This window comes from Alosa alosa, chromosome 20 (assembly GCF_017589495.1).
Source record: "Alosa alosa isolate M-15738 ecotype Scorff River chromosome 20, AALO_Geno_1.1, whole genome shotgun sequence".
NCBI classification, from domain to species: domain Eukaryota; kingdom Metazoa; phylum Chordata; class Actinopteri; order Clupeiformes; family Clupeidae; genus Alosa; species Alosa alosa.
The window spans coordinates 30054970-30070944 of record NC_063208.1 but is presented as its reverse complement, the minus strand read 5'-3'; the positions used below and the strand labels follow the sequence as shown (position 1 = coordinate 30070944).

At 38.1% G+C, this 15975-nt stretch overlaps 1 protein-coding gene across 2 annotated transcripts in view; it reads left to right on the top strand.

The window, feature by feature from the left end:
- The window catches only part of nup98 (nucleoporin 98 and 96 precursor), a 101783-nt gene that overhangs the window by 52186 nt on the left and 33622 nt on the right, over positions 1–15975 (top strand). For both annotated transcript variants that reach the window (XM_048229241.1, XM_048229240.1), the window contains 6 exons: positions 4134–4402; positions 7108–7295; positions 7374–7478; positions 10158–10408; positions 11157–11270; positions 12936–13074. In XM_048229241.1, coding sequence (XP_048085198.1) covers positions 4134–4402; positions 7108–7295; positions 7374–7478; positions 10158–10408; positions 11157–11270; positions 12936–13074 — 1066 coding nt within the window. The remainder of the gene's footprint in view (positions 1–4133; positions 4403–7107; positions 7296–7373; positions 7479–10157; positions 10409–11156; positions 11271–12935; positions 13075–15975) is intronic.

The following is a 15975-nucleotide window of genomic DNA, read 5'->3' as shown; positions in this document are numbered from 1 at the left end:
TTTTAACTGGGACCCACTGTAGCATAGTATAGCCTACACGCATATGCACTCATCTATTATTTGAACTCATTGGCCAAGTGAAACTAACTTCACCATGGTTTTAGTCAACGACAAAACAGTTATACACATTTAATTATTTTCACTATTGACTGACAGTGGGTTACCATCGAAAACATAGCCTGGAAAAAGCAACACTTACCCCAATAATGTTTGAATGACTGAATAAAAAAATGTTTATCCTGCAGAGCAGTTGCTTACATCTTGTGACAGTACGTCTTCATCTGTGCTTCATATTCGCCTCTCCGTCATTACCAATTTGCAAATGATGGTGAATAACTACTCATTGTGAGATGTATTTCGTAATATCTTTATTCTAATTACGTTTCCCATTGTAATTTGTAATGTTTTGCATGGATGTGTGCTGGTGCGCATTCATGGATGATTGTGAATTATGAATATTGTGCCGCCATCACAGACATTTAAATTGTAGACAGCCGCAGCAACTTCAAAGATCACTGGACCAAGTTCTTCAGAAATTAAAGAAATAAACAGTTTATCAAAAAGGCCATCACGATTTTAGAATTGTTACATTCATGGCGCTTATGCTACTGTTACAACGGTAGGCTACAGCACGTTTTAATGGCTGCATCAGGTTGTAACAAAGGTAGGTCCTAGGCTAGCCTACATATCGCTGTTAAGTTAAATAGAACACATTTTTTTTAATTCTTTCAACTTTCATGGAGTAAACATGTATGACTCCTTCAAAGTCTTACGTCTAAATAAGACGTACGTCTTACGTGTAAATCGAGTTTGAACGGAGAGAATAGAAAAGTGTTACCATTGTGCCAGTTCTCCCCTACTCGCATGTTGGAACATTGCGCTCCCCAACACAAATGTGAAAGGTCAGGTTTGCTTCATCTTTTGATAAGTTTTGAAGTTTTGTTTTGAAAACCTTGAATCATTGTCATAAAATAGTTCATCACATTACACATCACAACATTACACACTACGTGCACACATGTGCAGCCCAATAGGGGGATTCGACTTCATGTAGCCGCCTGCAGACGTCTTAAGCTGACTGCATAACGTGATTATTTCTGAGATTCTGACATGTTTTCAACCCGGAATTGTGCATATGTGACCCTGCAAGGCGAAACCAGTCGTTTTGGTAAAATTTACAAAATTAAGTTATTGTACTCACATGAAGGGCCATTAACTAAGCTTTCCAACGATATGTATGTGATTTGCCTTACGGTAGCGTGACTTTGAAGCTGATGACTGACTATGCAGTTTCATCCATAGTTCCAACCGTGCAATGAGTCTTTTTCTGCCCCCTAGTTAATACCTGGGACGGTCATAGGGTGTCACTAAAGAATATAATTAATGTATTTTTGGGGAAGTAAGGGGAGAGGAAGTAGCCTAGAAATCTAGACGCACCCCTAGCGGCAGCAAATTACATTTGCTGCCAGGGCTAGTCTAGCAACTCTCCGTTGGCTTGTGAGCTCCAGAAATCGAAACTCAATCAGGCCAATGAAATCGTGTAGAGTCGTTAGGTGGGCTTAACATAATGATTGATGGCAGAGTTGCAACAGTTTGGCTTGAATTCTCTGCTACTTGAAAACAAATAAGATGGATGTTGCTGTTGGCAAACAGTGTGACATGAGTTAAGCTTTTATTAAGTTGGCAAACGTTTGAACTAGCGAACTAGCCAACTAGCTCTGCTGGTGGGAAACGCATGGGACTCATAGCGCTGCCGCTGTCCTATTGCGTGCAGAGGGAATTTGAAAGACAACTGATTATCCCGCCCCTTGGACTGAGCACTGGGAACGGTGAGTGCCCAGACCCTACATTTTAATGTGGGTCTGGCTCGTCAGGCTAGAGAGGAAGTTCTGTGTACACAGGTTGTGTATAGCCTAGCCTTCTTTTAAAATGTGCTAGCCTACTTCAATGGAAAACTTCTCCTGGTCCCTAAAATGACGCCAGGATATTTCTAAAAGTTCGTGCTTTTGACCTTGCCCTGAAAGGCAAGTCTTTCACATTCATATTCGGTTACATCTGCCAAGAACGATATAGAGCTGACACATTGAGTAACGAGTAAAGAGTAGCCTAATGAGTAAATTAGCTCTACCGTACCCTACCGTAAAACTATATAGCGGCGTGGACAAAGGGAATGACTGCTAATGTGTTGAATCTTCACCTACATAAAGTAAGGGTTTAACAGTCAAAATGTATGTTTATCCGTGAAATTTGTTCACAATATGAAAGTGTAGACTGTATACTGTCGAATTATGCGAAAACGTGAAATTCGACATTTTAACCTGTACGTTTGTTTATCGTGGATTTTCTGAAAATAGCACATATGTCATGGTTAAAAACAATTAGAATCTCAAATGATCACGTTATGCAGTCAGCTCAAGACCTCTGGCGGTGGATGAAGTCTAAACCCTAAAATGTTTCACAGGTCTTCTTTTTATTATTAATGTTTTTGCAGTGATGACTAACAACTCAGACCTGTGGTAGGCGCGGTAATGTGGTTACCGTCCCAGCCCTCCGTTGTGCACCCGCCCATATCACTGTTGATAATGCACTTTTAAAATAACATGAACAACTCGCCATGGACTTGGACACTCGCCATGGTTTCTCTTGGTCAGTGGCGTAATGCGTTTTAGATGTGAGATGGTGATTTTTAGACAATGCGATAGACTCCTCCTTAGGTTGTTAATTGCCACACCCCTTGACACATTGTTTAAAAAAGAGAGAAAGTGCAAAATACAAAAAACTTTGCACTGGTAAAATGACGAGTTTTCCGCCATGCGCCAGTGTGAAAATAGGGCCCTTTGACTAAATAATCCTATGATGGCCTGGGTGTGCCACATAAAAGTTTTTAGTTTCTTTTAGTTATGACTCAGTATCTGATTTTATTTATCTGACAGTCTTTCCATTTGCATTAAACAAACATGCATGGTCGTCAGGGGCGTCGCTAGCTATTTAAAACATTCGGGGCTAGAGCCCTGAAGTTCAAGTCCTTTTTGTCCGGGGGTTTCTCCCCGAGAGATTTTGAAAATCGTGCTGATGAACATGCAATTTTAACCTACTTTGAGAATGAAAAGGAAGGCCAATCGTAACGACTCCCGTCACGGCATTCTGAATATTTTGATGTTTAAAGACAGTGTAAGGAGAACGTCTCTTCTGCCAAAGTGCACCACATACAACACCCAAAAATATGACATTAAAATAGCCTGTAGAATAAACATCGCCATGCACCTCTGTCAAGTGCACAGGTGTGAGCGCTCGCCTCGATAAACATTTCGACGCCATCCCCTTCAATTAATGGGCTATGGGTGCCTTGAAAACAATGCATTAGGGTTGTGTAGGCTATCACTTAACTTTTGCCCAAAGAAAAAAGTTCCATTCTGTCAAAATCAAGCCCAACATGCATTGCTTGAAGCCCCCAAACGAGGTCAGGTTTACCATATTTACCACGCATGTGATTCAATAGTAAATCAATATATTGAAACTGAGCTGATCGAAATGTCCTCCTGCAGATGATGACACACTGTGAACTTGTCCTTGCTTGCCCTTTTTTTTTTCTAAAGAAACTTCTAATATCCATTTGTCCTTATACACTTATTTCGCTAAGGCTAGTTAGTAGAAGCACTTGTTGTTGAAATTGCAACATTTTTGATTCTAAACCTGCCCAGATCACGCCAGATTGTCTTGGCTGCTGGTAATGCACACAATGGACACAAAAACACAAAAAGTCTCTTCTACGGGCTATTTATTTCATTCACGATTAGAGTTCTTGTTGTTGTTGTTGTTGTCGACGGCCCATAGATCCGGGGCTATAGCCCCGAATGCCCAGGTCTAACGACGCCACTGATGGTCGTCTTCTGTATTGATAAGATAAAGATTAACAATAATATTAACATTCAATGTCACCATATTAAAGGCAATTCATATTTAATAAATGCCTTTGTCGTTAATTTGGAAGGGGTAAATTGTGAATTGCTATTAATCTGTAATTATCAGTGGACACTGATGTTATTGCTCACATTTAAGTTGTTTAATTGTAATGAATGCGGACATGAAAAGTTTATTTTAAGCCTTTGTCCATGTCTTCTTTTCTGTTGCAGCTGTTGGCACTGGACAGACTTCTCTCTTTGGAAATAACCAGAACAAGCTGGGTTCTACAGTGAATGCTTTCGGAGCCTCTGCATTTAACACTGGCACTAATTCTCTTGGCCTTGGTGCCCCACAGCAACCCATTTCCCTCACAGACCCGAGTGCAGCAGCAACACAGCAGGCAGTTCTACAGCAGCAGATAAATGCACTGGCATACTCTCCCTTTGGTGACTCCCCACTTTTCCGGAATCCCTTGTCCGACCCCAAGAAGAAAGAGGAGGTGAGGATACACCATGTTAGTTTTTATGAATGCTCATCCACATTTGGGTAATTTCATGCTGAATAAAATACAGCCTCCAGGGCTCCAGAGTGCGACCAATTTAATTTTTCAAAAGTGTGACTGAAAAAAATCTGAGGTTGCACCGGTGCGACCAGCTATTCGAGAGAGGAAAAAGTGTCCGCATTGAAACTCTACCTTTGGTTCAATAACAGACACATATTTGGCCAATATCGTGGTTTAAACAAATCACAGATAGTGAAGGGCGGGACCTCCCCTCTGATTGGCCGTGGCCCAGTGCCTGTGTGTAAATTTGAAAATGCGTGTGCTGCAGAGAGAGAGAGGTCAGAGACCCGTCAGATAAACAGAGTGGATGCAGTTGCATTACAGTGTGGTCACATAGGCCGAGATAAATGTCCCCTCTTCCCACTGCCTTTCGGCGGCTGGCAGCAGCAAACCAATCAGACGAGCCCGAGATGATGATCAAGTTTATCGTTGCCTACGATAGTGAAACTTCCCTTGACCAAGTTCAGTCCGAAATAATTATTCACCTGAAAAATAGTTTGAACGTAAACCCGACGTACAGGAATGCCACTTGCGCCAAATTTATAGGAGTCATTGCAGATGAAAAGACATCTTAAAATTATGCGAACAATGCAAGGCCTTCCCGAACGACAGAGATACAGATATCGCCCGAAAGGAGTGCGTTATTGACCGCAGTTACATGCAGGGAATAACCCGGTTTTCAACAGCAATATTCTCGCTTTGCCATGAAGTTGTGTGTAAAACTCATGCTGATTGCATCAATCAATTTAATCCGGTATTTGGCGCAAACCGAATATCGCTGCTATATTTAAAGCCCGAATATTCCCTGCATGTATAACTGTGGTCATTGTGTACGGTGAATTGAATGGACACATTTAGATCGACCATGGCAAGTCATTGCAATAGCCTATAATAAGAGGCATACCATTTCGTTACTGCATTAACCATAGTGATGTTCTTATTGAAAATTTAACAATACTAAAATTAAAAAGTAAATTACCTTGTGGGGCTGTCAAATGATTATTGCAATCATCATTGCAAAATCACATAAAAATCCCCCAGGCTACTTGGAACATCTCTTTAAATTGTGCTCGAATACATTTCTATGGAAGATGCTAGCCTGGCGAGCTGGTTTAGCCAAAGCCTATAAAGATCATGAAGGATAGTATGTAAGACATTGAGCCATGAGATGTGCAGTTTGAAGCCCTTAAAAGACCTGCACTGTTAATCTACTCACTGTTATTTTTATTTAATTCTTGAGATGTTTTAAGTTTAAATTTCAGCTGTTACTTTTCTTGTAGAATTGTAAATCATAAGTCATAGACAACCTATATAGGACAGTAATTAAAGATAAAAAGTGAACCTGCTGCGGTGTTGAATGCGATGTGGTTGAAAATTTGGGTGCACCTAACTTTTGTGCTGGTGCACCTAAGAAAAAAAGTTAGGCGCACCAGTGCAAAAAGTTAGTCTGGAGCCCTGGCCTCCCAACTCATGTCATAAATATAATAGTATAATAATACACTTTGCATATAGAGCACCTTTCAAGACACCTAAGGTCGCTTCACAAAGCGAAAGTTGGCGAAAGTTTAACTTTATTCAAATGTGTAGGTGTACTTTGGAGTGGGTAAAACTGTTTTTAGTGGCAGGGTAACACATACCGTTGATTTGCGCTAGCTGCATCGCAAGGCATCGCATGTGTTCATTTGCCACACTTGTTCAGTACTTAGGTGCTTCAGATTGATCTTACATGACTCTGGATGAATTCATTGCTGTTTCAAAATATGTCGGTTCAATGTAATAACATTGTGTTTGAAAGGAAAACATGAGTTTGTTTAATTTCATTTCACTATTTGAATACAATAAGGTTGTGTTTCATTCAAAACTAGACTGTTTTATGTAATTGTTATATAATATTGTTTGATAAATTGGACAACCCTGACTTTTTTTTTTGTATATGAGATTCAACACATTATTTCTGTTGTGTGACTGTGGAATTGCTTTGAATTGCCCTGAATTTAATTCCACTTCCTGTCATTCCAATTCCAATTCAAGTTCAACTTCCTCTTGGGCGGAGCCAATTCAATTCAAGTTCCAACTCATTAATTGAATGGAGGCCAATTCTAAAATTCTGAATTTTGCACAAGCCTGCTAGCTAGACAGCTAGACTACATCTTGCAACACAGATATGAAATATATTATGGCTTATTGACCTTGTTGTTTCCATGAACATGAATTGCTGTTTATAGGCAACATCAACTTAGTCGAGGCATAAAGACCCCTGGATATCTCCACTAAGTACTTAAACTTTTGAACTAGCTGATTAACCTAATTAGCTCGCTTGCCATAACTTGCTTGACACTGCAGTCAAACGGTTAGCGGTTTGGCCGTCACGTCCCCGAGGCAAAATTTCGCTGGCCGAAATTTGCGAGGTGTTTAGCTGTGTGGAAACCGACCGTAACACTGTGTCAATGTAAGGTTTAAGACGCACCTTAGACCTAAGTTTGTCATCAAACTTACACTTGACTGCTGCAACCGACTGCAGATCTCTCTAGATGCTGAAAGTGCAGCTTGCACGTCCTATGCAATTTTCTGTTATGTCTAAATGTTCCATCATCTTCAATGAGAACTGTTTGATTGTATCTACCAACCCTTTCTTTTGACAGCGCCTGAAACCCACCAATCCTGCTGCCCAAAAGGCTCTTGTTACAACAACCCACTATAAGCTGACCCCTAGACCTGCAACACGTGTACGGCCAAAAGCACTTACTCCATCGGGCACCTTAAAGTCAGTGCTCTTTGATGGACTAGATGATGATGAGCCCTCCTTGACCAATGGAACCTTTGTGCCTAGGTAAAGAAACATTTTTAAAAGATTCCTGTGTTTGTTTATATCAAGTAATCTCAGCTTATCCAAGTCTCATGATTATAGGAAGAACATCAAGAAGCTGGTGCTGAAGAATCTTACTAGTAGCAGCCTTTCAGCTGTGGACAGGGACGTAGATGACCTTGCGTCACCTCCAGAGTATCCACTAAGGTCAGTGGTCCTGCTACCATTTGTATTGATTATAATTCAACTCTGAAGCTGCTGTATGTGTGTGGATATATTATCTTAAGCATCTTGCATATTACTGTTGATTTTTTTGAATCTCAATGATGGCAAAACATTGTCCACAAAACAGTATAAACAGCAAGTTATGGTGGCTAATAATGGTAGTCAAATCACTGCAAAAGATGCTTTCCAACAGGTTTTATCGTAGTTTTTTTCCAACTCCATTGACTTGTATTGGATGTGCTGTGAGGTACGGTATTACTCTGCCGCCGGAAACGGATATTGGGTTGTTTGTATTCTTTCTGTAGTCTTATGCAGTCGTGGTATCGTAGGCTACTCTATCCAAATTATTGTCACGTCCATGGCTAATGCTAAAATGTCTTGGAACTTGCACGATGTGAATGATGGACTAAGTGAATCATTACGTTTTCATCATGAAAGTTCCACAGCCAAAAAAATAGTAAACGTACAAAATCATGTAGCCAAATTATTCATGTAGGCTAGGGTTAGTGTTAGGCTTATGATGTGAACTTGACAGGTTATGGACATAACAAATAAGTTCATTTTCCGCCTGTTACAAACGTTACGTTACAAAATGTCAACCATACCCCAAGTTCTTCCAACTCTATCGTCCCAGGACGTAATGTGGGAACCGCTGTATTTCTCAGGCGAAAGAGCTTTTTGGGCGATTTCTTTCGAACTCCAGCCAAGTTCAGTAAAATTCAATGAAATGCCAGTGGTTTGCTTGTAATTGGCAAGTGTACGGTGTAAGCTGCATTATTGCCACCAACTGGGCTGGAGTGTCTACTATTCAAGCTCTCAAGGGAAGAATGTGCACAGTTTTACAACAAATGGTAAAACACCTGTTGGAAAGCATCTTTTGCAGTGATTTTTGTGTGAGCATATCAGTGAACACCCCTGACCACTCTGAGTTTCACGTCTTTGTAAACAAAAGTTTAATGCGTTTTAGGAAGGATTGTTCCAGTGCACCTATGCAGCGTTGTAGAGGTGGGGGTGCTACCACAGAAACTGAAAATTCTCAGGACAGCAGCATGTGTCCAAATTTCAATCTTAAACGTTCTATTTAATCATAAACTATCTGAAAACCGGGCTTTAAGTGTAAAATACCGAACTTTTCCTTTAAATGTACAGTTAGGAAAAAGTATTCATCTCCCTGGCAAATATTGATATAATGTTGGTTTCCTCTAGATAGATAGATAGATAGATAGATACTTTATTGATCCCCAGGGGAAATTCAAGGTCTCAGCAGCATACATACAACACAAACACATTCTTTAACAGCAGAAAGAGTAATTAAAGTATATAATATAAAAACACAACTAAGCAGTAAGGACAGTAGAAGATAAAGAATATGCTAAATATACTAAAATACAAATTATACTAAATATAAAATATGTTTATGTCAAGATGTTTGTTCTGACTGAAAATGACACTAAATATAAAAATATGTTTATGTCAAGATGTTTGTTCATGAAAAATGACACTTACATTAGAATCATGGAATCAGGAATTAAAGCTGCAGTTGGCAAGTCTGACTTAGCTAAAGTTTTAAATGTTTACAACTCTCATGCCCCTCCCCACTGAAAACCTCTCATGACACTTGCCACATGCCAAAAGACTTAAGATCTCAATACATTACCAGAAGAACTCATGGAATCAGGTGAAGGTTAAAAACCGCTTGCATGTTGGTCTGTCGGAATAGTCTCGGTTTCTTAATATGGTCTAAACTTTTAAATGTTTACAAAAATGGCATATGCCCATACAATGATCCCCAAACAAGGCAAGAAATGGTTAACAGAGAACAATAGCAACATTTTAGAGGGGTCCAAACCTCAATTCATAAAAAAAGTGAGCACAAGGCCAGAATGATGGCAAAGAATCATTCCTGCCTCAAAACCCATATTGCTGTTAAAGAATTGCAGTCTACAATCATTGTAGAAACATGAAGAGCCTTGGTAGGTATTATAATAACCATTTTGAGAGCTGTGATGGCAAATAAAGACGTTTCCATTGATTATTTAAAAAGGTCATGAATAATTTTGGACACGCCATTTTTCAAAGACATTTTAAAAAATATGGGAAAACACTTATTTTTCTGATTCCATGTTTCTACCACATTATCTTACAACCTTTTGGCATGTGGCATTGCCGTTTTCAGTCAGAACAACAATATTGGTCAAGAGAAAAACATGAAATCAATATTTGCCAGGGGTATGAATAATTTTGTTCCTAACTGTATATTGAAATGGCAAGGTTTTGCCCTGAACAAATAGAATTGGATGTAGGCCATTTCACCGCCAATGACTAAAGACATGGTTCCGTACATGGTGGAGAGAAATTAGTAAAATGATGCTCATCATGGGAATGTTGTTGTTGAGAGTGGTCATATGTAAATCTCACCATATATGCAAGCAAATAAGCTTGAAGAGCATTGTAATAGTCTAAAGACAACTGGCTCTGATCTTGTAAATCTGAGACAAAAAAGCTAGATGGAAGGCGCATACTCAAGAGAGCTTAATCTGGCCATCAGTCATTTTTTGCAGCTTTAGTTTAAATAAGTTTTCTTTAATGCTCTAATTAACCATTCAAACTTCAGATGTGATGAACTACATTATTAAAAATGCTGACATACTGCTTCTTCAGTTGCATAGAGGAGTCTGAAGAAGTGAACCAATCAGACATGGTTGGTGAAGATTCTCCTACATTGCCAGAATCCCATGACCAGCAGAGCACGGTGTGTGATTTTAACTTATCTAAAACTGGAGGTGAGGAGGAAAACAGAAATGACAACACCTACTTGGACCCCATCAACGAGGAGACTTTCATGAAGGATGACTCTATTCCAGAGGAGCTACAGGAAGAACAGGATGCACAGAAGTCCCCTCACCCAGCCGGTCTGTGTTCATTTTTGTAAACTTTCCAATGCCATAAAGCTGTTTGAATTCACCTAGTTTAGTTAACATACTACAAGCACACTCAAGACAACAAAAAAAACAGTGTTTGGGTGAAAGTATCGGTTAGTGTTCTTTTTTTTTTGTGAAATCAGAACTATGAAGACTCATGCTGTATACAACTGAACAATGACATCAAAAGATTGTATACAGGAGGAACACCCCATCACATAGCCTATGGAGCAACGAAGCTGTAATAATAACCTTTGTGTTTTTGAATTGCAAAAAAACAAAACAAACTTTGCCCATGATATTGATCATGTGAAGATTTTGCGGCGGCACTCTTAATCTAGTTGAATGCGTGTAGGGGAAACACTGGTGTTTATTGCCTTATCTTGGACTCTGTGCCATAACCACTAGCCTCTAACATGTGGTAGTAGCCTACTTAAATTAAAGGGAATCCAGACTACCCTCTCAACTTGGCACTCAAAATTTTAGGGTCACACGAGGTCACATATTGCATACCAATATATGCTAAATTTGAAGTAAGGTTACATAGATTAAATCCCCCAGAAGCCCAGGTACGTCTAGAAATAATCCTATATATTATAATATAAATCCTAATAATTCTGACAATGTTTCTACTTCCTCCATCACTGAAGTCAATCATAGTTTTAGAATAGTCTATGAAAGCAAAGTAGTTGTTGGGGGAACCTTTTTCTAAAACTTTTAAGAACTTTTCTTAAAACAGGGGTAGTTCTCCACCGTGTGGGCTACTACACAATCCCATCTATGGATGAGCTCAGCAGGATGCTTAATGAGAATGGAGAGTGTGTGGTGGAGAACTTCACCATTGGCCGGAAAGGTAAGAATAACATGCAATCTACACTTAAAATAATACTCTAGCCTGCAGACTTTGATTACATATCTTCATTTCTGTCATTTCATTAACAGTAAACCAGCCAACATTGCTACTTGATGGGTCTTACTAACATCACCATTCCATCAGGCATTTAGCTAGCATGCTGTTAACTCACAGCAGATATTTTTGTAATGTACGCTCAGTTAGTCTCTTTTTTTTTTCTCTGGCCCCCTGAAAACCATTACATTATGACAAACCATTTTACACAGACCAGAACACCTCCTGTTTGCTTAATCATTTCTCTAGCTTTATCTTACACTCCAGTGTTTCCTACAGTTTCCTCTGTAATTTTATTTTCATGTTGTGTGTAAACAAAATGAAAAAAGAATTTTGTACCTGGCTTTATCATATGTTCAGATCTATCTACCGAAAATATATGCAAAATCGTGCATATTTAATGAGATGATGCCTAATTTACATAATTAAACATTCAAATTAAAAAAAAAAAAAATACATTTTTTGTTCATACTTGTGTAAGTGATCAACTGAGGAAGTTTCATGATGGTGTCTATTATTTTTAAAATGTTACTCTATTCACCTGTAGTGTCTCGCCTTATGCCCTGAACAAATAATGCAGGTATTAGGCCTACTGCTGCTTTACTAGGCTATTGGTTACACACTGTGCAGATGGATGCCCTGATTAGAAAGTGCTCCATTTTATTGACAAACTGTACTTGTGACACCTGGTCTGCTTATAGCTGTGTTAGCACCTATAACATTGTCCTTATCCTAGCACTATTCTAACATTATCTTAGGTTGGCCTATCCATGGATATTAACAAGCTTGCAATTGTCTTTTTCGGGTCAAATGACCTTTTGAATGGGTACTGCTATTTTGATGTAATCATACTATGAGCGCATCAAAATTGCTATTTTTAAAACACTAAGAAGGTTCGATACAACATGAAACTTTGCTTGAAGTATCACCAGGGTCTCTACACATGAACTCGAGCAATGAGAACATTGTTTGTGTACACAGAGTTTACTAAAAAGAGAAAGGTTTTAAACAACTCACTTTTAGGGATGCACCGATCCGACTTTTTCTGTCTCGATACCGATACCTGGGCTTTGTGTATCGGTCGATACCCGATACCAATCCGATACCATAGTTAAATTAATAAACCACCATGTGGAAAAGACTAAAGGCATCAGGCCTGACTTAAACATTCTTTACCTAACTAAACATTACTTTCCTAGGACAAAATCTAACAAAATAACACTTAGTTATTAATTGAATGTATATTATTTATTATTATTATTATTATTATTATTATTATTATTATTATTATTATTATTATTATACTACTACAAGTTTACAGTTATTACTAAATAATAAATCTAACAGGCAAAGACCTTTCTTTTTAGTAAACTCTGTGTACACAAACAATGTTCTCAATGCTCAAGTTCATGTGTAAAGACCCTTGTGATACTTCGAGCAGAGTTTGATGTTGTGTCGAGCCTTTTTTAGAGTTACGCTTTAAACTTGAAGGTATTTTAATGTGTGATTGCATGTGTTTGGTATTTTGATTGGTTTCTCACTACAAAATAATCCAAAAATGTGGATGTGTGCACCTATTCTGCACATTTTCTTCTTTCTGCTTTATTTTAGGCTATGGCTCAGTATTCTTCCCTGGTGCAGTGAATTTGACCAATCTGAATCTGGATGAAATTGTGCATTTTCGACGGAAGGAAATAATTATATATCCTGATGACATGACCAAACCTCCGGAGGGGGAAGGCCTTAACAGGTAAGATTAAGATATTTAGTTGGTTTTTAATTGCCTGAGAAATGTTCTGCTGTATTTCAGTTCATTAATGCAAACTATTAACAGAAAATACATTGTTGGACCATAGCATTTGGGTTTTATTTTTGTTTAAGGGTCAGTGACGGATAAGGGTTGGCAAGATGAGAAAATTAAAAATATGTTTAAACCTTTAAAACAAAACATGCCTGAGGTTTGCTAAAGTGTATACTTTGTATTTCTGTTATTCATATTATTTAATATGACTTGTATGCTATTTTTTAACAAAATATAGAACTAATAGCCTGTTAAATTGTCAAATGGTTTAACCACAAAAATGACAAATATCTAATATTTCACACCTCCTAGAGTTCATGCAATTGCTCTCATGAAATTATTAGTTTATTTTGTAATATCCTATGAGAATATGTTTTTATTATTTTATTTTTAAATGTAAATTATATGTGTTTTTCATTGTACTGAGCAAGGCCATATGCTGTAAACATCTTGTTTTCTGTCTATTCTTTGACCATTTGAGTAAAAATTGTTTAAACAACCATTATTACAGTAAAGTAGAGTATTAAATCATTATCCATATTCATTTTTTTGTACATTATTAGTATTTTAGACAAAATACTGGTTACACCAATTGACCATGAAACATTTATAGCAATAGGACAAGAAATTGACACAGAAAATAGGCATCAAGGTAAACTGAATTGGATATTTTGATATGTATTCATGTCATTCATCATATTCCATATCAAATATCATTTCATAACATCAATGAAGAAACTTGTTTGTTCTATTTGATTTCAATTCAGTTCTCATACAATCTCAGTCTATACCCCAGAGGGAGATAAAGGGCCCTATTTTCGCGATGCAAAACCTGGCGCAAAGCGTATTATTATTCTGACGCAAAGTTTTTTCCTATCTTACACTTCACTTTTATTAAATAATGTGCCCAGGGGTGTGGCAATTACCGATATAAGGTGTGGTCTGGCACATGATCTAAAAATTGCTATCTTATACTGTCTAAAAAAGCCTGGTCTATAGCTAAAGGCATGTGAAACACAGCATCCCCACCACCAGAATAAATGTCCTTAGGTTATTTATTCAGTCATTCGAACATTATGGGGAGAAGTTTTGCTTTTTTTTAGGCTATGTTTTTGCTGGTAACCCATTTTCAGTCAATATTGAAATATAACATATGTCCTCCTCAAAAAAAAATACATTTTTTATAGCCTATAATTTAATTTAGTATGACAAAATATTTCTTTTAAAATATTAATTGCTTAAAAATACTGCTAATTTTATGCTGTTTAACAAATGTATAAATTGTGCACTGTCGCTTTAATTCACGTTTATTTCTCAATGATCTTCTGCCTGCTACGGTATGGCCCTCTTACACGTTTTAAATGGATAGTAGGTGGAACTACTGCTGCCTTCATGATTTCCTTTTAAAAGTTTCTTATAAGAAGGTGATTTCAATTATCAACAATGACAAGCCAGCTGGAACCTGCGGCTCTCTCTCCCTCTTGTGAGTGCAGACGCGTTCCCAATTAAATGGATCGCATGTTCACGTTAGATCTGCTGCAAAGGAGATAACTATAGAGTTAACTTAGTTTAACATGATGTTTTGACATTGACATTGTAAACGTTCTCTAAGGAGAGTGAAAAGCAGTTTGCAGTAAAGCTGACCAACGTCGTCTCTATCGCAGGAAAAAAATTGCGAGCAGCCTGATAACCAAATGAAATGCTCAGCGGGCCGGATGAAAGTCCTTGGCGGGCCGCCCGCGGTTTGCCCACCCCTGGTTTAATGGATGTTAAGCCCAAAACACACCCATGACTGATTAAGAAACATAAGAGCCACCTTTTTGCGCCAGGCACCTGACGTTTGATAACAAAACCACTCCAAATGTGGACTGGACAAATTCCTAAATGTATTTACACTATTTGCTAGTGACCATGCATTTTTATATTGCTAAATTAGGGCCCAAAGTGTGTGTGAGCGAGAATAAGAGTGAGTGAAAGAGTGGGTATGATAATTTCTTAACAACCAACCAACAGCAGGATCTGCGTTCACATGCACTCTGTGCAGGGCTCGAAATTAACTTTTTTTTCTCAGTGTCCCGCAGCTGTCCCGAATTCTACTTGGCACTGTCCCGGACTTAACCACCAGTGTCCCAAATTCAAGTTCTTGTTTTTTCCCATTCTATGTAATAAACAGTATAATAATCAGTCACTTGCACCAATTAATTAACTCATTCTGGTCCACCATAAGTTCTAAACACTTAATTTATTAAACACCATTTTATTAACATTAAATCATCTGCTGTTTCACAACACTCATTTTCAGACGCTATGCTTTTTGACTCTTTTTTTGAGGTTGCACTAGACGTTTTTCATTGTCCGTCGTTTTGAAGGACAGGTTTGTAAAACATTCCGTCAATAATCTATTTTCACGTGTCTTTAATTTCAATGTCAGTTTGGTGTGATGTCATGGCCACAGATCTAAGTGAAAACAATAATGGGAAATTACCACGAAGCTGGCCAATTTCTGTCTAACTACCGAAGTGAAGCTGTCAGAGGCTACTCTCCGGTATTTGTTTATTTTCTCAATAGCCTATAACTTAGAATTGCCACAACGAAATGTCATATGCTAACTTAAATAACTGTTTTCATAATTATAGGCTACCTTGCAACACTATCATTTTGTCAAATCGCAGTTGCAGTATGCTATTAAGCTCAGCATGGTAGGCTATTGGTGACGTTTCGTCTGTCACTGACAGAAAACAAGCAACGTTTTAGTCAGAGGACAGTCATCTCGTTTTTTTAGAACACCAGTGTAACCTCAGGCCTACACTATCAGTCAAAAATGTTCGCAATGTCATTAAAACAAATGGC